We start from the raw sequence: 25,165 nt of genomic DNA, 5'->3' as shown, positions 1-25,165 counted from the left end.
TTTTTCATTTTTGACTTTGTATTTGAAAATTTTTTGTTGTTTATCAGAAAAGCACTTCCCAGGTCACCCTTGAATCTCTTGCCTAGGGAATTGTTCTTTGGAATGCAGAACTTCTGCAGTGAATAGCCGTTTGTCAAACTTCAGTCATTCAGAGAGACTGTAGGATAAGAGAGAGAAGGGAACCTTTTGCCTGAGGGATGAGGGAGAAGGCTTCATGGAAGAGGTGGCAAATGAATGTGGCTTTAGAGGAAAGGCTGAGCAATCTCAGGGTAAAATCCTGTAGAGTCCATTCTAGTCCTGGGGAACAGCATTAATTAAATATGCGGAGACAGAGCAGGGCAGGACAAGGATGTCAGCCAGGGAATGGCTAAAATGTAGATAATGTGAAGGGGCTCAGTGTAAGACAGAGCTGAAAAGACAGCTGAGTGCCAGATTGTGGAGAGCCTTGAATGCCTGGATTGGGAATGTATACCTTAATAAGCAGTGGGGAAGCACTGATTATTTTTCAATAGAGAAATGATGTGATGACAGCAACCCATTAGGATAATTAACAGATCACTTGAAAGACAGTATTTTAATTTCAAGACTGATTCCAGAACATGTGCTTTGGAGTTGTTTAGCACTGATATTCCTTATTTTGGACGTGCTAAGTGGTATTTGTCTTATCGTAGAGTGAACAGGTGTGAGGACGATGCTGTTTTGATCAGGACTCATATCTTGTCACTGGTTTGGGAAATAGTCATTCCTTTTGACCAAAGTAAGTGCCTTTTTGAGTCAAAACCCCACTGTTGTACATGTGGAGTATCATCTGTTGTTTGTTGGTGCAGAAGAAATAATATTGGGTCCCTGCCAGTAAGAGGTTATTACTCCCCACCCCCCCACCCCATATGTCTTTCTAATGTAAATTTTTCAGAGTATGTTTCATTTTTCATTCTTTGTCTTTTACCAGAGCACCTGCAGGAAGCTGAGTTACTTACTTTTGACATAAATTTTTAAAAAAGTGTCCTTATTCCTCATGTAGCGCTGAGATAGCCATTAGAATGTGAGTGTCCATACTATGGGTTTTCTGGCATTCATAGATAACATACCCCTATGCAAACCTGGGTGTATACCAGATTTTGTGAGGTACTGGGTTCAGGGCTGTCATTTTCTTTGAAAAATTGATGACTTGTAAACTTTATAGCAGGAAGAATTAAGCTTAAGTGAAAAATGAGATCATTTTGACAGTGTTTGTTCTTGAAGATACCAGAAACAGTGGTTTGTTTTTCCTTTCACTTGGAAGACACGATGACACGGCTAAAGAATTAGACTTGTAAGGCCCAGGCATCATAGGATCATAGGAGAGAGATGGGAGGGCCCTCAGAAGTCAACCAGTCTAACATCTTGCTTTTACAGATGAGAAAACAGGACAAGGGAGAGAAGGTGCTTTGCTCAAAGTCATACAGGTAGTATCGGAGGCATGATTTGAACCCATTTCCTTTGATTGTAAAACCAATGCGCTTTCCAGAATTTAAAGACATTGGGGAATCTCCCCCTTTCCCTTCACAGAGATATTTTATCTGGCCCCTGATCAGGCCTAGGGGGGACGACAGTGGAATTGATTCTGAGCAATCAAAAGACCTGAATTCAAATACCAATCTCTGAGGCTCACTATCTGTGTGACCTTGGACAAGGAATTTAACCTCTCTGCCTCAGTTTCCTTATTTGTAAAATGAACTTTTTTTTTTTTACCTGGCCTCCTTTTCTGTGTCTTTAAATCTGCTCAGGTCTTTTATCCTTAAAAAAGAAAGTCCTTTCCTTGACCCTTTTGCTCTTTAAGCCATAATGCTGTCGTTCTCCTCACCTTCACTTCCAAACCTCTAGGATGAGTAGTCTATACTCTTTGTTTACACTTCTTACCACTCTTCATCCCTTTGCAATGTTATCTGACTTTCTCCAAAGTTGATATCATAAACTCTACTTTCCAAAGATGCTATTAATGACTTCCTTATCACCTAATACAGTTTTAGTTTTTGCCTTCATTATCACCAGCAGCATTTAGCACTGTTAACCACCTCTCTCTCTCTCTCTCTTTCTCTCTCTCTCTCTCTCTCTTAATCCCACCTCCTTTGACTTCCATGACACTCTATTCTTGCTCCTTAATTTCCTCTGTTCCTTAAACATGCAGTGACACTGCCCTCTGCCCCCCACACTCCCAGATGCTGTTTTTGGCCCTCTTTTCTTCTATATTGTCAGCTTTGATGAGCTCATTCCCATGGCTTCCATTATCATCCTTATGCAAATGACTTCTAAGTCTCCAGCCCAGACCTCTCCACGGAGCTCCAGCCTCACATATCTCTGCTTGTCAACATCCAGATATATTGATCATGATAGCACTAATTAGCTTTTTTCTGAACTTTTTCCTTTCTGCCTAACAAACTGTATTGTGTCCAGAGCTATTCAGTTCTAAGTTTCTTGAGGGCAGAGACTTGTTCCTTATTATAACTCCAGTACCTAGTTCAGTGTCTTTACCACTTAATAAATGTTGGAATTTGTTATTCTATTGAATTGCTTAACTTACAGTTAATTGAGAGCCAGTGAAGGTTGTGGAAAGGAATCTTAATGTGATCAGAGTGGCTGCATTAGCAAGATTACTTGAGCAGCCCTGAAAGAAATGGATTGTAGAGAGAAGACTTGAGGCAACATGGCAGAGCAGCTGCTACAATAGTCCAAGACCTTCAAGAGGGTGGTTGCAGTAAACATGGTTGGATAGAGGGATGGATGTGAGAGATACCACAATGGTGTCACTGGTGCCTCATACACAGTGGGCATTTAATATTGGTTGAAATCTGGGGGTTCTTGAGCAGTTCTTCACTATTATTGACAACTATTTCAATATAATTGAATTCCCCTGTGATCCTTTGTATTATATTTTATGTATTTAAGAACATTATTCTGAAAAGGGGTCCATAGACTTCACCAGACTACCAAAGGGGTCCATGACACAAAAAAGGTAAGAATTCCAGGACTGGAGGAACAGAACCTGTCCATCCCCTCTCCAGAGAGGCTTACCAGGAGAACACGGACAAGAATCACGTAAGAGAAGCAGGCATAGATGGTTGTTAGAGCAAGTGGCCCCCTTAATAATATACAGCTCCATCCAAGCATTGAATCCCCAACTAGGCTTTGAGTTCTTTATTCATACGACTCTAGGAGGAATTGTTGAATCATAGCATTGATGAGTCGTTTGGACAGAAGAATAGTATTCTAAAGAGAGCTCTTGAGAGTTCAGATTTTCGAAGATGGTTTAGGAACCATTAAGGCAAAAGTGGAGTGTTTGCATTGTATGGGTGTGCAAAACGCCTGTGGCTTTTTCTGTTGTGTGGCTTGGTGAGATTCACTGCCCTCAAAAAAGCCTTTCTCTACAGCCTGAACTCTGTGGCATCTCTAGTGCCATCTCTGCCCTAAAGACCAAAGGCTGTAGCAGCTTTGATGTGTGTACGTAAATTTATTTGAAGCCAGCTGAGATTCGAATAGAAATGACTCAGATGGAAATGATGACAGCAGGTATCGGAAGCTGTCTAGTCGTTGCTGTTTCTTGAATTAAGTTGTATCTGAGTTTCTTGTATGCAGGAGTCAAGTGCATGGAAAGGTTTCCTGTGTCTGACTACCTAAGGTCTGGAAGGGTAACCTCACGTTGAAATGGAGCACCCTAGTGCTTTCAGAGAACCAGAATAGACTTTGACCATGGCTCAGGCAGGCTGCATTCAGGCCGTTCCAGGAGGTGAACCCTGTTCTTGAAAAGCTGATTCTTTAAATCGCCAATAAAAGAACCAGAATTCTTTCGTATTGCTTTAGAGATCCCATGGTACTCAGTCCTTTCCCTACTGTATTTACATCTTTTCCCCTATGTCTTCATATAGCTAAAGGCTCTCATCAAAACGATTCCTTGGTAACTCTGTACTTAAAAGCCAGGGTATGGTGTAAGTAGGAAAAGAGAAGGATAGAGTGAATAGTATAACCTAAAGCATGATAGCAGCAGAGAACTGGGCCTGGGCAAGGCTTAGGGAGGCGATGGGTCTGACTGGAGCAGTGGACAGTCATTTGCAGGAGTAATGAGAAAAGAAAGTGGTTCAGTAGGAAGAGGCCAGGTTTTATTCCTTAAAGTCTTAACCTGAATTAAAGGGGCATGAACTCTGTGGCCTCTGAAAGGTCTAACCATGTCCCTGCTAATTGAGCAGTGGGTGGGTACTTTTGTTTCCATATACATTCTAATGTGTGTATGCTTTCTTTTCATCTTCTGCTGGCCTCCAAGCCCTTTTCTGTCAGTCTCGTGATAATTTCCTTGTGGCTGAATAACTCTTAAGCTTTGGGGTAGCCCTGGCAGTCAGCAACCAGAGTGTCTCTGAGTGGGTGGTGTCAGTGTTAGAAGTGGGTAGAGGAAGGAGTATTTAAAAAGCTGTAACCCATGGGCTAACCTGAAGCTACTGGAGAAAAATCTCCAGGGACAGTTTCCATTTTGAGTCCTGTCTAGGTTTCCTCGAATGTAGTCCTAGCTCCTCTTGAAGCACTCTAGGTAGCAATGCCTATGGCTCAGCTTTTATTTTATACCCTGTCCCCTCCAAAAAAAAATGTTGCCAGGCGTTGTACTTATCCTTGCACTTTAGTATTTTAGCTTTACACTTAATTTAAGGATCTAAATTTTGACATTTTGGCCCATAAACAATCCAATACACTTTCTAGTCAGTAAAGATGGTTTTGTAAACATCGGAGCAGATTCTGTGTCTCGATCCCTAGAAGGGCAGGTTTTCCATTGTTGGTCAGCATTGAATTCATGCCCACTCATAAAGTACTGAGGATGGAATGATATGAGAGACTAGGTTCCATGGAGAAGGTGAGTTAGTCTTAAACAAAGTTCTGAAGGTGAGCAACATTAGTTTGGTAGAGACAAATATGGAGGTGTGTGTGTGGCCAGCAAGGCATTATCTGTGGGAGGAACTGGTATGTCTCCTGATTTGGGGGCTGGAGACAATGAAGCGTAAAATAGGTAGACGTGCCAGAATTATCTGGAGGAGAGGGAGAGAATAAGCATTTCTTAAGCTTCTACTTTATGCTAGGCCCTGTGCTAAGCATTTGACAAATATTCCCTCATTTGCAGAACACACCGTTGCTAAAGTGGGTCAATCTAAGCACTTATGCTACCCAATATAGAAAGTTAAAATAAACTTGATGTACTCCCCTTCCAAATGTGGAGTTGGGGTATGATGCCATTTAGGTTAAGTGATGGTGTTTGATGGCAGACCTTAAAGCCTACAATGAGAGTGATGTGAATAGTGATTGGTTAGGAACTCATGTAGAGTCCATTGATCAAAATAAAAGGATTAAATTTCTTGGCTGCTTACAGAAAAACATATTTCAGACCTAGGCTGGCTTTATTGAGGACTGGTTTATATGATAAATTGGACTTTGATATTTGCTCTTAATCCTTGTACCCAATAGGTGGGCGCATACAGACTGTGTATCTCCCCACATCTGGAAGGGGAGAGAGTTAAGTTTTAATTTTCTATATGAATGGCATAAGTATTTGCAGTGACTCATTTAATTATTACTTTTACGTCTTTCCCCTCTCTGTGGTATCTTGGGTTGTTTGGAGAGCTTAGGACAGGGGGTGGGCTTGGTGCTGTGAGGACGAGACCTATGTTAGAAATAAAAAATTATCTCTACCGTTTCAGTTACCGTGGCAGCAGGAATAAATGTTGTGTCAGCATTCATCAGTGGACGTGGGCATTGCCAGCTATTTACTGATGACTTTCTGACAGGGAAGCTCATAAAATGAGGGGTGAAAGTACTGTCCGACCAAACCTTGGTTTCCTTAAGACCACTGCACTCTATATGAACTCTGATTTAGAGCCTTTTTTTTAAGGGCCGTTGTGTGAACATCATAGCCACGTTTCCTAAGTGCAGGGAGAGACAGTAAGGAGGTAAACAACTTGAGATCAAGACTTCAGGAACCTAGGTGAAGAAGTCAGTAATTCATGTTCCCAGGATCGCATGGAAGCGTGCAAAAGGAGGCAGTGTGATTGCATTGAAAGAACCCTGCACTTTGACATCCAGAGGCCTGAGTTTTAGTTCTGGACCTGACTTTGTCACCTCTGCCAAGTTACAGAAGTAGAGAATTTGAGATTTGGAAGAGATCTTAGCAGCCGGCTTGTCCAACCCAGACACAAAAGAAATCCCCTCTTACATAAGTTACCTGAAAAGTGGTTATCTAGCTTCCGCCTGAAAAGCCTCAGGGGAGAGGAGCTCATGACCTTTCGAGGCAGCCCATCCCACTTTTGGAGAGGTTGGGAAGTTTCCCTGGACATTAATCCTGAATTTGGCCTCTTTTTAATATCTACCCCCTGCTCCCGGTTCTGCCCTCTGAGGCCAATCAGAGCAAGTGTAATTCTTTCTCCAAACATGATAGCTTTTCAGATACTTGAAGATTAGTTCTCACCCCCTCCGAGCTTTCTCTTTTCTGGGCTAAACATGCCCAGTTTGTATATGGCATGGACTCAAGGCCCTTTACCCTACTGGCTGTCTGCTAGACATAGTTTTGCTCTTCAATGCCCTTTTAAAACTGTGGTGCCTAAAAATAAACATGGTGCTCTCAATGGATTCTCATTTCACTAGTTTTCTCCTTCCTCTTCTATAAATTGAAGGAGGTTGGACCAGATGATTTCTACTGTCCCTTATAGATATAACATTCTACAACTTTGCCCCTGTTTTGTAGGAGTGAAATCAAACATAGAGGAGGCAGTGATTTGGCTAGAGTGTCTGGAATAGAACCCAGGTCTTTGACTTCTGGTGTAGGAAACTATACTCATTCAGGTGGTTTTCAAATAATTTAAGGTTTTGCATTTTTTCATGTACTTCTATGTGGTGCAGCATTATTTGGGGGCCTGGAGAGGGTAACATAGGTACAAATTAACCATATATCCCATGCATTTTTCTTAAAAGGAGCAAAGAGTGGAAAGAGGACCTTAGTTCAAACCCTGCATCTGCATTTGATACCTAATGTGATACTGGGCAACCTACAGTTCCCTCATCTGTAAAATGAGGAGATTGGTCTAGATCAGGGCTTCTTAAATTTTTACCTACTCATCCTTCAGCGACCTCCAGTTTAAAAAGTGCTGGTCTAGATGACCCCCAAGGTCCTTTCTGTCCGGTCCTTTTTTCAGTCATGCTCAACTCTTTTGTGACCCCATTTGGAGTTTTCTTAGCAAAGATACTAGTGGTTTGCCATTTCCTTCTCCAGATCATTTCTCCTTCTCCAGGAAACTGAGGCAGAAAGGGTTAAGTGACTTGCCCAGGGTCACATAGCTAGTAAGTGTCTGAGGTCAGATTTAAACTAATAAAGATGAGTCTTCCTGACTCCAGGCCTGGCACTCTATCCATTGTGCCACTTTCTAACCCTAAATAAATGATCCTATAATCTCTGCCCCATGACAGTCTTGGATTTCTGTGGAATACAGCTCCACAGTCACCCTCCAGACATGACTTTGCCAGTTATCTAAATAGCTTGACTACTACCAGCTTCCCTCTGAAACAATTATCTTCTTGTAGCATCAGCATTGGAAAAATTTTCATCTCTGTTAAACTCAAGTTGTTTTCCACCTAGTTCGAGGCTGCCATCTTGTTCCTAAAATACCTCCCTCTTGGTTCCCCACTCTCTTAAATTTTTTTTTTGCAGAGTCACAGCATCCTGACTCCTCAGGCAGAGCTTTTCCTGAACTCTGTGATGATGATAGAAGCTTCTACCTAGCTGGTGACCAAGGAGGTCTGGGGCTTCCTCCTGCTCTGTGTACAAGAGGATGCAGCTGTAGAAAACAAAAATAGTCTTGTCAAGATTTCTTTAAATGGAGCCATCTGTCTGCAGATAAGTGAGTGAAGGAAGAGAGCATTTAGCGAGTTGGTGTTTCTTAAAGGGACCATTTTGAAGCCCAGGATTCTTCAGAGAATAAAATATCCAGTATTATGCATGTGATTGTGTTTTAGGAATAAAATAACCCTTACCTGTCATGATACACATTGTCAGACATCTTTGAGCATGTAGTCACTTCCTCTTATTTATACTTCTTCCAGTTTTCATTTTTCCCCTAGGGCCTTTACATTTCTTTTTCTCTGAACACACATTTCATTGTCCAAGCTTTCACCCTCTCTGGGGGAAGGGTATGGGTTGCGAAGCCAATGATGTCCATCGGTTTCTTGGCAGAGATACTGGAGGGGTTTGCCATTTCCTTCTCCAGCTCATTTTTACAGAGAAGAAAACTGAGGTAAACAGGCTAAGTGACTCGGGCCCCCTCCCCCCCCCCGTCACATGGATAGTAAGTATCCAAGGATGGATTTGAACTCAGGTCTTCCTGACTCCGGCCTTAGTGCTCCATCCACTGAGCCTGCCTAGTTGCATCCTTCTGACTCTCTACATATCTATAAGTTGTCTTCATCTATATTTTCCACCTATTGAAATCTCTCTCTTCTCCATGAAGTCTTCCCTGATCAAATACTGCCTCCCCATGAAGGTGATCTTTCCTTCCTCAGGTTTTCTTTAGAACTTTGCCGAAGTCTATATATTTGACAGCTCTAATTAGAACAGAAACATCTTGAGGGCAAAGACCTATGTCTTCTATTAAATCAGATAATTCTTGTGAAAGCATTCAGTAGCTTTTACATGGAAGATACTTAATAAGTTGTGAGTGATTTACAAAGAACATTTCCGCTAATTGAACCCAAGGCATGGAGTGTTGAATGGGGAGAGGAAGATTGTGACTTGTTGAGAGATGGATTCCAAAGTGTGTATACCTAAGGAAGGGGGTTAGAAAGTCAAGGATCTAAATATTGATCCTCTACAGACTAGACTGTCAGCTCCAATTATATATAGAAAGGAAAGTCCAGCCTCTCCTCCTGGCTTTACAAAGAGTTGCCTGAGAAGCCCTTCCCTTTTGAAGTCCTGAATTTCATTTGGTGGATAGGAAAGGCTAATAATGGGGAGAATAATGGACGGAACAGGGTTGTTCATCTTGCTGCTAAGTGGCTTTATGTCCCTGTGTCTGTATTTTAAAAGGAATTGAATCATCTACTAAGAAGGGAGGGTGACTGATAATAATTACTTTTGCTCAAGGGACTGTGGTTCAAAAGAAATGGAGCCTGGGACTGACTGGGGTTCTTTTTCCACTGACTCATTGGAGGATCTTATGTAAATGATTAACCATCTCAGCATTGCACCCATCCCAATTTTGTAGTCAGTATGAGTCTGATGAAGAAATGTATATGAAGTACTCTTTCTCACAGTTCTTGGTAGAAAGGTCTCATATTGCTAACAAATTTTTTTTTGGGGGGGAGGGGGTAGGAAGGGCATTTGGGGTTAAGTGACTTGCCCAAGGTCACACAGCTAGTAAGTGTGTCAAGTGTCTGAGGTCAGATTTGAACTCAGATCCTCCTGACTCCAGGGCCGGTGCTCTACTCACTGTACCACCTAACTGCCCTGCTAACAAATTATTTCATTAAGCTCTTGCTTTCTTGTGGGGATGCATTGTCAAGAGTGAAAGAATGTATATTGCAAGGAATAAATTAGGATTTTTGCAATCTTAGTTAATAAGTGATATCGCTTTTCTCCTTGGCAACTAAATGACACCTGTTACATATGAAGTAGGCTGATTTTTTCCCCAGTTGTAAGTTGGGGATTCCTGTCTCGGAAGAAGCAGAGTGAAATACATATTAGCTCTTTCTCTGAATTGTGTTCTGAGTGCGCTCGAGTCATAGCTATCCCTTAAGCGATTCAGCACTGTTGCCTGCTACCATCTGTACTTGCTTTGTCCCTTCTTAATTGCTGTCTGGTCAGGCCATTCTGTTTTGTACCGTCTATGAAAGCCTACAGAGATTCAAGATTAGGGTATTTTTACAAAGTAGTTTGTCATGATCTAAACATACCTGTCTTATCTTCTTGTGTTCTGTCCAGGTAGCACTTGGGATTACTGGTGGTAGCAATTTGGGGGCTAAAAAGTAAAGACCCTGAAAATGAAATTCCCTTCCTCCCCCTGCCCCACGTCCTCCAGCCCTGATGAGATGTGGAGGATGACACCTATAATGGCTTCCAAGAATTACTAGGCTCATGTTATTTTTTTTTCAGTTGTTTCTGACTCTACATGATCCCATTTGGGGTTTTCTTGTCAAAGATACTGGAGTGGTTTGCTGTTTCTTTCTCCAGCTCATTTTACAGATGAGGAAACTGAGGCAAGCAGGGTGAAGAGACTTGCCCAGGGCCACACAGCTAGGATGTATCTGAGGCCAGACTTTAAACTCAGGATGATGAATCTTGCTGCCTCCAGCCCTGGCACTATCTCCACTCACTGTACCACCTAGCTGCCCTGTAGGCTGATAGAATCATAGATTCAGAGCTCAAAGAGATTTAAGAGGTCATATTTTATTTTTAGATGAGGAAACTGAGGCCCAGAGAAATAGTGACTTTCCCAAGGTCGAAGAAATAGTAAATGTCAAAGCTGGGATTGGAACCCTTACCCTGATGACTGCCAACTCCAGTGGTCCTATCATTACATTTCAGAATCCTCTTCTGCCAGTAAGAGGAGACTTATGCTTAGGAAAGATTCCTGTGTGGGGTATTGTGGAGCATCTTGATTTGGTTCTTAAGCCCCTCACTGTTTTTTTTTTTTAATTTGTTTTTTATTTTTAGTTTACAACACTCAGTTCCACAAGTTTTTGAGTTCCTGATTTTCTGCCCCTCCCCCCCAGATGGCATGTAATCTGATATAGATTCTACACATACCTTCACATTAAACTTATTTACACAGTAGTCAAGTTGTAAATAAGAATTAAAACCAATGGAATGAATCATGAGAAAGAAGAAACAAAACCAAAAAAGAGCAAATAGTTCGCCTCAATCTGCATTCAGCCTCCATAATTCTTTCTCTGGATATGCATAGCTTTTTCCATCATGAGTCTTTTGGAGCTGTCTTTGAACCTTCTATTGCTGAGAAGAGCCAAGTCTATCAAAGTTAGTCATCACAGATACTGTGTGTTTGTAATCGTGTATAATGTTCTCCTGGTTCTGCTGCCCTCATTTTGTTTTGTTTTGTTGGGTTTTTTTGCTTTCTTATAAGGCTCCCGTTTCATCTTTGGCAGTTTTCTTTCTTTTGTGTGTTCAATGGAACTCATGAAATAATTCTGTAAAATCAGGTAAGCTGGACTGATCGTTGAAACCCTGGCCCTGTTTTCATGAGTCATTAATATCTCTGCCCTGCAATCCAGAAACTTAACCTGAAAGGACAGTATGGAAGGAAGGGTTTTCAGTTGTGTTTCTCTGATCGACTTGGACATCCTCCACTGATTTTCAATGACTCTTCACCGACTTGATGAAACGCCGTGTGCTGATTGCTCCTGCTTTCAGCCTTTCATTGAAATACCCTAAACAAAAATAAGTCCTTGGGCCCTCATCTGTTGATGTGGCAAGTAAAATACACATCATTTTTTGAGTAACCTGAAAGAAGTCAACAGGTGTTGGAGGTTTGTAATTTGCATCTGGACTTACAAATTCAAGCCAGGGGCTAAATCTTCTCCCCCCTAAACCGCCCACTCCCCCCACATATTTCTTGGAAGTCGTTATTGGTAGTATTTCAGAAATTGGACAAATGTTCAAAGGATTGGGGTCACGTATGCTTTTTAAATCAAGAAAATCTTCTCTTTGAGAACTAGATTTTGAAAGATGGTGGTGACTTGCAAATTGATCAGTCCTCTTTGTCTTCATGCAATGATTCTTGAAAGAGGGTGAGATCAAATAATGTAGAATTTGTAGTGATGCTTTCCCTTGAGTACAGAGGCATGGTATTCTCAGTTTCCTCATCTGAAAAAAAATAGAGATAATAATACACTCTCTACCTCACAGAATCGATGAAAAGTAAAATACTCTTAACAAAAATAAAAATAGTCATTGCTGCTAATTACCCCCAATATGATGATTCCAAATTCTGTTCACCTTGGTAGCTCCCCTAGTTTTGTTTGTTTGTTTTTTCAGTAGAAATGATTTGTATCTTCCTGTTTTATGTTACTTAAAGAAAACTCTGTACTTAAACATCTGAATTTTTAGCGTAGATGAATTGGGGTGAGGAGAGGCTTCTTTCCCTTATAGGAAGATTCACTGCAGGCTTTTCTGAAACAGTGCATTTCTAATTTGATTCAGTTTATAAAACATTTTTTTTAAGCATGCATTTTATCTAGAAAATGCCTGCTGTGTAAATCGAGGCACAGTTATGATAAAGTGGGGTTATCCAATGCTAAAGGGTAAGGCTTCTAAACGTAGCTGCATCATCATCCGAGGCTCTTTAGAACACAGTTGCTCAGGATGGTCCGCTCGGCCTCTCACGCTCATGTCTTTGATATTGCGTCCTCCTTTCTAACATAGGCTAAAGCTGATAGAGCTATTTCTGAAGTTTTTGTTGTCACCCTTGTCTGTGATCATCTTACTGTAGTGGTTGTTGTTTTGTGAGCCTTCGTTGTAGAAGAAAGGCACGTTGGGGGAAATGTTCTCTTTTTTCTAAGTTTTAGAAAGTCCTTTTAGCTTCTTGGAAAGACGTATACTTGATGCTATCGATATTTTCCTTGCTCCCTAACTTGCGGTGACATCACAGAGAGTTGAGGACAGTACATTTCAGAAATTGTACTTGAAACAAGCGAGAGTTACACTTCTTGACTGCCTTGAAATCAGGATACTTGCCATGGTTTTTCAGGCTCTCACTGTATGGTTTTAAGTGTAGTTCTTAGTTTCAGGGCCAGAGAAAAGAAAAAAAAAACTTTTAAGTTTTGGTGGTTACTGTGTTTGTTGAAACAGAAAACTGAGAAATATTAGAAATTTTGAAAATATTGACTTACAGATTTCTTTAATAACGTTTCAAGAAGGCCCGTCTTCTGTAATTCACTTTCCACTGTTTTCTCTGTTAATGCATGTCTGTTGCTACCTTCCAAACTTGACTCAGAGCTGACCTATTCCAGAAAGCATGAGTGATCTGACATAGCAATTCTGGGGCCTATTATCTCTTAGTGAGCATTATTGGAGATGGATTGTTTTGTGTTGTTCCTTGGCTATTGCATGGACACTCCCCAGCTAGATTATGAGCTCCTAAGGACAGACTCTGTTATACTTTCTCATCTCTACTCACTATTCTCAGTCTTGCATATAGCAAAGTCCTCTGCATTATTTACCTTGGCACTCAAAAAGCAATTAGAACTATTTCTAGTCCTGTCTGCTGAAAGAAAGGAAGTGTCTGTAATATTTTATTTGTATGTCATCACAAGGACATCGTAGTTCCTTTTAGATTTGTCTGTGGTTGAGTGAACATGGAAAATCTGGAATCAGCCTTAACATCAAGCCAAGAATATTCAGAAATGGGGCAGGGCAGGTAATGAATTTTCATTTCACTCGAGGCCTTCTTTTAGTTTCTTTTAAAATAAAATTTTATTGATATATTTTACTTTTATATAACTTACATTTCCCAGTGCCTTCCTTCCTCTTCCTCACTCGTGTTTCATGGAAGAGATATCAGTGTGCCAGTGTTAGAAACCATGTGAAAATTGATTTATGATTTTGAGGGACTGCCTCACATCTCTGAGATTGGATAAGATGATAAATGCTGGAAGAGATATGGGAAAACAGGCTCACTAATATGCTTTGGAGCTGTGAATGCCCAAACCATTCTAGAAAGCAATTTGAAATGATGCCCAAAAAGCTATTAATTAAGTTCTGCATACGCGTTGACCCAGGAATACTGCTAGATCTCTAACCCAAAGAGATCAAAGAAAAAGGAGAAATCCCTTATTTACAAAGATATCTATAGTAGCTGTCTTTGTAATGGCAAATAATTGGTAACTGGGAGGATGCCCCTCATTCTGGGAATGGCTGAAAAAGTTATAGTATTGTGAAGATGATGGAATAGGAATACTACTATGCTGTAAGAAATGAGGAGGATGTGAAGTTTCAGAAAAATCTGAGACAAGTTCTATGGAGATGCAAAGTGAAGTGAGCAGAACCAAGAAAACAGTCTATGTAGCAACAGCAATATTGTAAAGACAATCAATCACCTTTGAAAGACCTTTAGGAACAGTGATCAGCACACTGATCTACCACCATTCAAATGATTTATGATAAAACATGCTATCAGCCTCCAGATAGAGGACTGATGGATTCATAGGGTCAACTGAAGTACATTTTCCCTTTCTTTTTGGGGGGCCTTTTTTGGGGGATTGTGGGTTGTGTGTGTAGGGAACATGTGGAAATTTGTTGTGCATTCCCATATATATTTGTAATGGTTTTTTATTTTTTTTTTTTTACTTTTCAGTGAGTAGGGAACAGGGAGTCAGAGAGAGAGAATTTGGAACTGAAAAATAAAGAATAAAAATATCTCTCCAATTAAAAAAAGAAAGGAAGAAAAACCCTAAAATCATGTGAAATAATAAATACCAACTCTATGTACTGAACAGAAGGCTAACATAAAAAGGATTTTTAAAGTACAAAAAGTCTTCTCAATTTTTGGTGATTACGAAGTTTTTGAATTATACTAGAATATATAAAGTTTTTAATTTTCTGATTTTTAAGTGTTCACATTCAGTTCATAAAATGGCCAGATTTGATTTGATTCTGGACGGGTATGAATTGCAGGCCCTGGATGTCCACTGCCAGCATTAAAAATATTGGCCTTCAGGAGGTCCTAGTAAATGAAAAAGCCAATCTAAATTCCTGTTAATATAAAAGAAATCAGAAGTCAGACTCTTTTTCCTTTACCTCATACCAAGATTAACTGAATCTTTACTGTTCCTGTATTCTATACTTGTCCTTTCTGAATTAGCCATTAACTGATGGGTCCTAAATTTCAGAAATGAGTAGCAAAAGTAGACCTTCTCCTCCCCCATCTCTCCCCCCACCCAATAATACCAGGGCTGGTATAGCCTGGAGTCTTGAAGGGGTTGACCTTGGGAGGCTCTGACTTAATGAATAAGCCGGGCTAAATGGGCATTCTTAGGCCATAAGCAATGACTCAAGTGTGGGTAGTTTTGACTCCCTTCTCCCTTACATTTTGTTCCTACCGTGAATCCCCCCACAGACACTGCTTATATGTGTCCTGTTTGTGCACAGGAATGAAAGGGTCCCCAGAGCATATTACTCAGAACATCTACTCCTTGCCTGATACAGGGCAAATTCTGGGTCTTCCATTTTGACAGAGGGTATAGGTTCAAACTCCATCATTCTGCCTTCCCCAAGATCACCACTTGAAACATCATTAAGTTGTAGGTGGAGGAGTGTGTGATAGCACCCACTACTAGCCTGTTCTTGGCTATTCACTTGTGATTAAACATGGTGTCTTCCCTGCCTTAAGGCAAGAAGCATTGAAAGAAGACTCAGAATGTGTGGGGTTCTTAACCCAGCTAGGCTCATTACTATAGAATATAGACTTGTTGAGAGTAGTTGATTTTTAAAAATTTGTGTCCCCAGCACCTAGAAAATAGTAGGCACTTAATAAATGCATTGTTGCTTGGTTTATTAGCAGTGTGACTTCAAGCTTACCCTCTTAAAACTTTGGTTTACTCAGCTATAAAATAGGCTTCAGAATACCTACCTTGTCCATCTCAGAGGGGTGATGAGGATCAAATGAAATAATTTTTGAGAAAGTATTTGCAAACTGTAAAACCTTGAACCAAGTAGAAGACATTGCTCCTGTATGGCAGGTGCTGTGAATGCAGGTGTCTTTTTCTCCCCCACCCCAGGCCGCTTTCCTACTGAAAGTACCTAAAGGAAACCAAACTCCTTACCTATTCTTGTCACTTCACTGAGATGTTTCACAATGAGTGTTTCTAAGTGTGATCCTTTGAGCTGTCCCTTTCCCTCCTCAGATTTTCCCTCTTCTCTTCCTCTCTCTAAATTAAGGCAGGTTTTGGATTTCATTGGGTTTTGGGGGTGGGGGGGTATACTTACAGTTAGCCAGATATTATTTATTAGAAATCTTAAGGCTTAACAGCCAGTTTCTTGTGATAGGTAACAACAGCCTTCTCAGCTTCTCTTGGAGTTGGTCCATTTTGTACAGATGAGTTGATTTAACTGGTCTTCCCTAAAGGTCCTGGGGAGCAGGGAAAACGGGTGGATAATCTTTGGGGAATTTTTTTAAGCCTTAATTTTTAGCAGTCCTGAGTGTTGTGTATAATATTTCATCATCTGAAAAATGGAGATTATAATACACTACCTACCTCATAGAAATGGTGAAAAGGAAAATGTTACATTATGACGATAATAATGATTACTATTGGTACTACATTATGACAATGACAGTTACTCTTGTTAACCCCCAATAGAATGATTCCAAATTCTGTCCACCTGGATAACTCAGCTAGTTTTTTCAGTAGGAATGAGTTGTGTCATCCTTCCTCCTAACTGGGAGTTAGGTCTTTGGCCAAGAAGACATTCCATAGTTACTTGAGTAACTTTCCCCTCTTTCCTCAGAAAGTTTAAATCTAACGCAGAGACTGAAGAGTAAAGTATTTTTAATTAGATTATTCTGGTTACCTGCCATTCAAGATAACTTTAATTGAGGTATTATAGTGAAAACCGGATGAAGGTATCATTGTTCGTATGCCTGCATGTCTTCTAAGAAGAAGGGAGAAAGAAAACAAATGTTTAAAAAGTAATGTTTTCATTCAGGATTTCCTTTCATTTCAGGTTTCAGGTTTGTGGCTTTAGTATTTTGAGTCTGGGAGAATGAAGCTGCTACTCTGACCCTCGTTCACTGTCCTACTATCACACTATAGGGTTGGAGGTACATTGGAATTTCAGACACACATTTCCTATGAAACTAAACTTCATAAAACCCCCGAGGAAGCCTCTTCTGGCAGCTGTTTGCTGTTGTAAAGCAGGAAATAATGTATGAGGAAGCATGGTAATGCAGGGGAAACTTTTTTTTGACTTATCAAAATTGGAGAGAAACAGACTGGAAGGAATACCCCAGGAAAAGTATGGCACAGAATTCCTGATGGGGTAGTGTCTAAGACAGAGGTGGGGAACCTGTGGCCTTAGGTCCTCAAGCGTGGCCCTTTGACTGAATCCACAGGTTCCCCACCCCTGGTCTAAGGACTTGTTGGTGAGCTGGTACTGACATAGGGCTCAAAACCTAATTAAATAGCATGGAGAAAGGTCATTGTGTGAGGCAGTGGTTGGACTCTACTGATGCAGAGGACAGAGGTCTGGTCTCTTCCTTGTTGGAATGTCTTGTTTTCAAGCCTTGTATGTTTGAGGTAGAGGACTTTACAATACAGCATCCTCTTTCTCCTGAGGCAGGAATCATTGCCAGATCTGTTAACATGACCAAGGCACAAACCTTTGGGCCCCTTACTTGTATTTCCTTTGTTCACACAGAGTTTCCCCCAGGAGCTTCATGATAACAACTTTTCCCATTTCTTGATGGTAACTTTTATTTTCTGTATTGTCTCCAATGTGGGAGGCATTATGGTTCTGTCTGAGAGATCAGTCAGTATAGTTTTGTTTTTTAAGGATTTTAAAGGCTCTTTGCCAGCTTTTCCAAAAGCCCTATCTTCTGAGCACAGCCGTAGGAGCCGATGCTTTGACAACCCAGGTATTTATTTTGTATGTTCAGAACTCATTTTAGGAGCTACTTTTAAACCTCTCAGAAGGAAGCAGGGTAGTCCCCGCTTGCCCTCAGATGTGTGCAGCGTGGCTTCAAAGGGACATAACAGTGAAGCAGGAATAGCAAAGGGACTTTCTCCTCAGAATGCCCAGTTCTAAATGAATCACTGATTTAGTACCAAAAACACAACTAAATATTTAAAAGATAACAAACTAAGCAAAGGCAGTTTTGGTTGTAGAAGCAGTTAAAAGTGGTGCTCATTAGTAAAGAGTGGTATAACATAGCAACAATCCTTTAGTTTAAGACTTAAAGCTTTTTGCTAACCATTTCCTTTCTTTAGTAATTTTGCATCCTAAATGGGATGGCCACAATGCGAAGTGGCACCAAGGGCTTTGATACCTAATTGGAAACCACTTGGCAGTTTCCTTTTCGGTGCAGAACATGGATTTGGCCAAACAACATTTTGAATGTTTACATGATAGTGTAGGAGCGTTTGTTTTTATAGTCATGGAAAATAACCAGGAATATGAAGAAAAGTACTAATTTGTGTCGTTTCTTGGCAACAAAGTGCTCATGAAAAACTTCTTCTTTTTTTTTTTGACCTGAGCAAGTGGTTCCTTTAAATTTTGTGTGTGTGTGTGTGTGTATGTGTGTGTGTGTGTGTGTGTGTGTGTGTGTGTGTGTTTATGTGTTTATTTTACAGTCAGGGTAACAATATTGTGTTTTATTCTACAGGGACTTAAGTACCTGTGTATTCCTGCTGCTGATTCACCCTCTCAGAACTTGTAAGTTTTTCTTGCCACTTTGTGATATTAAAAACTAAATAAAGGAGCAGAGGGATTACAAGCTATTAAAGCTACAGGGGATCTTATAGATTATTCAGATAAACTTTCTCAGGTTACAGGTGGCCAGAGCATCACGACTGGAGTCAGAAAGACCTGAGTTCAAATCCAGCCTCAGGCGCTTGCTAGCTGTGTGACCCTGGGCAAGTCACTTAACTTCTCGTTGCCTCAGTTTCCTTATCTGTAAAATGGGGGTAATAATCATCCCTACTTCCCAGGGTACTTGTGATGATCAAAGGAGAGAATAATTGTAAAGCACCTAGTAGGTGCTGTATAAATGTTGGTTATAGTTATTTCTGTTATTTCAGGGGAAGATGCAGAGGCGTGAAGTGGCTTGCTGGAGGTCGCACTGGAGCTGGGATTAGAACCCACATGTCCTTTGTGGCTAGTTGAGCACTCTTCATTGCACTTTGACTGCCTCATGGGAGATTTGAGATAATTATTTTTTGAAGAAACGACACATTCAAACCCAGCCATGTAGCCACACTTTATCAGTTAGTTGGTGTACTGTTCTTAAAGTAAAAACTCATCTTAAGTTACTGGTTTTCTCCCCGAGAGTGCAGTAAATAGTTCTTGTTCTTTCCAGCTCCCCACTGTAGATAAGCCACTTCATTTTTCTCTGCCTCAATTTCTCCACTGTTAAAATAGGGTTCACAGCACCCACCTGTGTCCGGGTCACAGGGATATTGAGATGACAAATGAAATAAGATGTTTGAGCCGGTTTGAGGAAAGGGTACTGTGTGAATCTAAAGTATTAATAACATCAGTAACAGTTATACAGATTTTAATAATTCTAATTTCTGTGTTTCACTGTGGATACAAATGGTTACTGAAGATTATCAAATACTTCCACATCATTCAACTTTGATTCCACTCTTTTCAGTGAAGCCCTTGGGATAGAGGTGCCACAGATTGGACAGTAGCTCATGGACTCTCCAGGCTCTGTGTGTATGTGCGCGCGCGCGCGCGCACACACACACACACACACACACACATGTGTATGTATTACTGCACACACATATACACATGTAGGGATAGGAATCAGACCTAAGATGGTTATAGGGATTTCCTGGATGAGGAAGCTTCACCAGTGCAAGTGATTACCTTCTCTGTAGTCTTACAGATTGCCTAGAGCATTGAGAAGGTAAGTGACTTGCTCAGAGTCACACATCCGGGGTGATTCCTAGCTCCAAGACCAACTGTCTATTCGCTATGCTATTTCTGTAAACACAAAGACACACATGTGCATGCACGCACGTACACTTTAGAGAAAAGTGACTAGGGGTTGCATTGTAATCAGGAAGAAAGGAGGCATGGGTAGGTGGGAGAAAGTAGAAGGAGAATTTGACCCATCCACTCATTTTCTCCCCTAACTTGACTCTTGGCAGGGAAGTTGTCCCATTACCTGGCATCTGCCATGAGGGAAGAGGGAATCCAATCATTGATCAAAAGTAACAATCCCACAATGCACATAAACCCTGGATTTGGAAGGAGTGGAGGGAGGAAGGTTTTCAGAACTTCCCTGGTAACTAGCTGTGCCGAGAAACAGAAGTGGTTGAAAGGGCATGCTATGTACGGAAGGAAGTGCCGCTCTGAATTTCTCTGAAGATCATAGCACTGTTCTGGCCGATGTTTTTGGTGGCTATTTTTAGCTGGCTAGTATTTCTCTAATCTCAAGAGATTCTACCGTGCTCATGAACCTATTTCTCTGATTTTCATTGTGCAATCTTTGGCAGAATCCCCGTTTGTAAAGTGGCCAGAACCTTAGAAGGTCAGGCAGCCATCTCGAGAACCACTGAGGGCATTACTATCTCACATCAGGGCAAGTTGGCATTCATCATGATACATCTGTGTCAGCAGGAAAAGGTGAAGTTCTGTTCAGAGCATTCCGAGAAGGCAGGGGAGTGTGTGATAAATTTTAGAAAGATTTTGATCAAAAATAGTTAAAAAAAAAATTCAGACTTTGAAGGAGGGGGCCAGTGTCAGCCGTCAGGAGAGTTCACTTATGTGTGACACATAGTTCATTCAGTGATGATGAACGTATAAAGCCAGTGTGTGAATTTGGTTTGTTATTATATGGGTTCAGATCCACTCTTTGTCAAATCATGGTCCTGAAATATAAGCACATGCAAAGCCTGATAATCCTACATGGTTTTTTTATTGGGTATGAGTCATTTCCCGTCCATGAATATTCACCTACACATCAGTGATCTAAACAGGTCGCACTGTATCTGATCGCCTGCCTTTCTGCATAATTCCACCATGGTGGATGGGTGAGAGTTCACATTAGGGTCTCAAGTAGTAGTAGATGGTGTGATTTATAGCAGGCTCATGTGTAGGGTTTGTGTGGAGGAAGGATGTTCAGAGAGAACAACTCAACAGCTGATTGGTGCAACCAGAAAGATTTACTGTCTTCCTTTTGAAGTCCTGTGTGAACAGAGAGTCTTCTGTTTCATTTGGGGAGGAAGGAAAGAACATAATTTATCTAATGGAGAAAAAGTAGCTTTTTCATATTAAGTATTTAGTAACTTAAAGGACACTTAGTTAAACGAATTTTTAAGCCATTAGTAATTGTACTGAAATCATGCACACCGTAGCTTTTAATATACAAAACACCATCCTATCACTGTTTCTGTTCTCCCTGTTGTAGACAGGTTATTGAGATCATTTTAAAAACATGTTTTATTGAAGCTTTTTGTTTTGACATCAGCCTTTCACAAACTCTGACCACTCCCCTTTGACTCTTCCCTTGTGGCAAAGAAAAACAACGAAGCGAAAAACATCCAAGAGTGTAACCACTTCTGATTTTATGTATTTTGGCCCTGCCATCCTCTGCCATGTGAGGGGAACTATGTTTCATTATCTTTTCTCTGAGACCTTTTTTGTTAGTTTGTGTCGTTTATTCAAGCTTCATTTTACTGATCTTTTCAATTTACGTTGCTGTAGTCCAGTTTAATTCAGTTTATTAATATTATTGTTACTTGCTATTTATATGCCTGGTAGTATTAATACACAGCTTATTAAATACACTGAATTTTTTTTTATACCTTATGGACATGTTTAGTCTCAAATAGTCTGTGTCAGGGATTCACAACCATCGCCCACAGGCCAGATTGTGGCCTGCCTGTTTTTGTAGGGCCCATGAGCTAAGAATGTTGTTTACACTTGAAAATGAAGTTTTATTGTATTAAAAAAAATCCTGCCTCAGATTCTTTACTAGCTTTGTGACCCTAGGCAAGTCACTTAACCCATGTTTCCTCATCTGCAAAATGGTCTGGAGAAGGAAATGGTAAACCACTCCAGCACCTTTGCCAAGAAAACCCCAAATGGGGTCATGAAGAGTCAGAAATGACTGCATAACACCAGTCTCTGTGTTTTTGGTTAATAATGCTATAGCTAGTAACAACTGGCATTATATAGTGTTTTAAGATTTGCAGAGCACTTTATATCTGTTGTCTCATCTGGTCCTCATAACAACCCTGCGAGGCAGGCACTATCAGTATCCCTGTTTACAGAGTAGGAAGCTGAAGCTGAGAGATAATGTGACTTTCCCAGAGTCCCAGAGCTACCAAGGGTCTGGCAGGATTTGAAGTCCCATCTTTCTGACTCCCAAATCCATCACTCTAGCTGCTGATAGTAGATCAATAGTCCTCAGGTGACTCTGAATCTGTGGAATGAATACCATGGTTCCCTTTGTAAATACTAGTATAATGCACACAGCATTGGCAGCATATGTAATGATATACACGTTAAAGCATGCCTATAAAAGCTTATAAATAACTTTCACATAAGTGATTGGATAAAGAAGCAATATAACCTTTCTCATGATTATAAATAGACTATGTTGACATCTATTCCTTAGCCTGACTCTTCATTTTTCTTCATTACTGTCAAATCACCAGTCTCTTCAATCCCAATCTCAAAGTGAAATGTCAAAGGCCTCTTACCCTCTCTGCTTTCTCATTGGAATGAGATGAAGGAGTGAGGGTTTTTTACCTTGAATGTCATCTGATACCTCCCTCCTTTCTTCTGTTCTGCACTTTTTCTCATCTCCCAGTATTCTAACAAACCTTAGGCCAAAGGAGATTGTTATTAGACTGGGTGCAACATAATTTGACCTTTGAAGATAGGTTTAATGTTGTATTTTAGCTGCCTTTTAATGGTTTTTCAGCTGCTGTTTGCTGCCAGGGGAAGGTGATTAATTATCTAAAGGTCATTTAATCTGTTATCTTTGCCTTAGTCCCCAATCATTTCCCCAGATCCTTCCAGCAACTTAAAATGCAGAAACCCGTGATGACATAACAGTAAGACTAAAGAGTTTTACCTCAGTTCTGCCAATATTTTGTTCTTCGGAATCAGGAAATGTGAAAGTTCAAGTTCTCAGAGTGAAATAACCTCATAAACCCAAGTTGGGGGCGGGGGGAAGAGACAGGGGAGGAAGAATGTTAACAGGAACACCTCGCAGCTAAGGAGATGAAGGAAAGAATTGATAGCTGATTCTTTTGTGTATCTTTTCCAACTAGCCAGTCATGTGACTGACTGTATGCATTGCACGATGTAGGAAAAGTTGAGGTGGAGGGCGTGAGAATTGAAGTTTTTAGAAATACTGGCTTTTTCCTTTTCCAGCACAAGGAGGAGTTATATTTATGGTGTAATAACAATCGTTAGCATCAATTAGTGCTTTAAGGTTTATAAAGTGTTGAGGTGTATATGTATATATTATACATACATACATGAATAACAAACATACAATATACACATGTGTAGATATAAACACTTGTTCTATAAAGTGTGTTGTATGTGACATATATGGCATGGTGTGTGTGTGCTCATTTGACCCTCACGCCATCCCTGTAAAGTAGAGCTTTTATTAACCCCATTTTACAAATTAGGAAGCTGAGAGACCAAAAAAAAAAAATTAGGTGGTTTTTTTCCCACAGGGTCACATAGCTAGTAAGCATCCGAGACAGGATTTGAACTCAAGTCTTTTTTCCTTTCTTCAGCTGCAGTGCAGCAGATAGAGCACTATGCCTAGAGTCAGGAAGACCTGAGTTCAAATTCAGCCTCAGACACTGACTAGCTATGTGACCTTGGGCAAGTCATTTAACCTCTGTTTTACTCAGTTTCCTAAGCTATAAAATGGGGATAGTAATAGCACCTACTTCCCATGATGAGATTGTATTTTTAAAGCACTTAACATAGTGCCTAGCACATAGTAGGTGTTATATAAATACTGTCATCAATATTACTAGATTTAATTATTTAATTTTAATTTATTCAAATATTTATTTAATTTATTTAAATATTAGATTTAATTAGTTATAGTAATATGTGTCAGAATGTCTGCACGATGATTTATATTTAAAAATTAGAAAGGGAATCTCTTCCCCACTCCTCGCCCTGCCCATGCACCTGAAGGAAATTTGATTCAGTTCAGGATATGAAATCTGTAGCCTTGGTGTACTTATACCATTTAGGACCAGGCTTCAATAGGTCTCTCAGTTTTTTGGGGTTTCCTTGTTGTTGTTTTTTTTCCCCACCCTTGGTTTGGCTTCTAATAGTACAGAAAGATTATATTTAAAGTACTGTTTCACAGTGGTTGCTGAGGCAGCGTATTTCCCCCATACCTGATGAATCCACTTCAGTTTATTATTCACTAGATTAGATTATAAAGTCCATGAGGGTAGGGACTGTGTCTTTATTTGTCTTTGTGTCTTCAGTGCATAGTGCCCATTTTGTATGGGGTATATGGAGTGTTCAGGGAGGCCTGGGGCTTGCCGGAGACCTTTTCGGGGCTCCTCACCCGCCTTTGGTGTCCACCATCACCCAACTCTCAGCTGCGGCTCCAAGAAGCTGTAGCCTGCGCAGCGGCCGCACCTCGGTACAGCCATCTCAGCAGATGGGCTCAACCAGGGTGAGGGTAACTAACTGACAGGTCTTAAAGCCATTATCGAGTTAGAGGGGCGTCTGCTCCAAGCATGTGGAGACTTCCCCAGGGGAATGGAGCAACGAGAACACTTTGTTCGACAGCCACGAAGGTGGCTTTAGCAGATGCTTTGGAGCGCTTAGAGCTTGGTCAGACATCCAGGATGCCAAGGTCATCCGCTGTATCCTGGGCCGTTGCCAGTCATTTTGACTTTTGTCTTGCCCCACTGGACTTGGGTGACCCTTGGAAGAGAGAGTGGAGCTGATGACTTTGTGCAGTAAATCCAACTCATGCATGAGTCAGGACATCACCCAGTGATGTCATTGATCCTCTTTGAAAATGAGGGACAAACAGTAACTGTGTCCAGTAGTATTCTGTTGTGTGTCATCTACACATGTGGTGAGTGTTCTGTCTGTCCAAGTTAATAATAAAGATGTTAAAATGAATATATCCCATAGTGGTCAACAGTAGAGGGAAAGGTCCTTATATTGAATATACACACTGTGCTTTTAGAGCACAATTATTCATAGAATAAATAGAACTGGAAGAGAAGTGGGTGTCCGTTGATTGGGGAAGGGCTGGACCCAGACTGGTGAGTAAATGTGCCCTAATTGTGAATGATGAAGACTGTGGAGATACCTGTGAAGACTTAATAAAACTGATATCAAGCAAATAAGCAGAACAAGGAGAATTATTTACCTAATGACCAAACAACATTGAAAGACTTTGGAATTCTGGTGAAT

General features: G+C 40.6%; 1 protein-coding gene across 1 annotated transcript in view; it reads left to right on the top strand.

Annotated features, from left to right (window-relative positions):
- DUSP22 (dual specificity phosphatase 22) overlaps positions 1–25,165 on the top strand; it is a 78,656-nt gene that overhangs the window by 36,202 nt on the left and 17,289 nt on the right. The window contains exon 4 of the mRNA XM_036740803.1: positions 18,390–18,439. Within this exon, the coding sequence (XP_036596698.1) occupies positions 18,390–18,439 (50 nt within the window). The remainder of the gene's footprint in view (positions 1–18,389; positions 18,440–25,165) is intronic.

Source organism: Trichosurus vulpecula, chromosome 1, assembly GCF_011100635.1.
Source record: "Trichosurus vulpecula isolate mTriVul1 chromosome 1, mTriVul1.pri, whole genome shotgun sequence".
NCBI classification, from domain to species: Eukaryota; Metazoa; Chordata; class Mammalia; order Diprotodontia; family Phalangeridae; genus Trichosurus; species Trichosurus vulpecula.
This window is presented reverse-complemented; position numbering and strand designations above follow the sequence as displayed.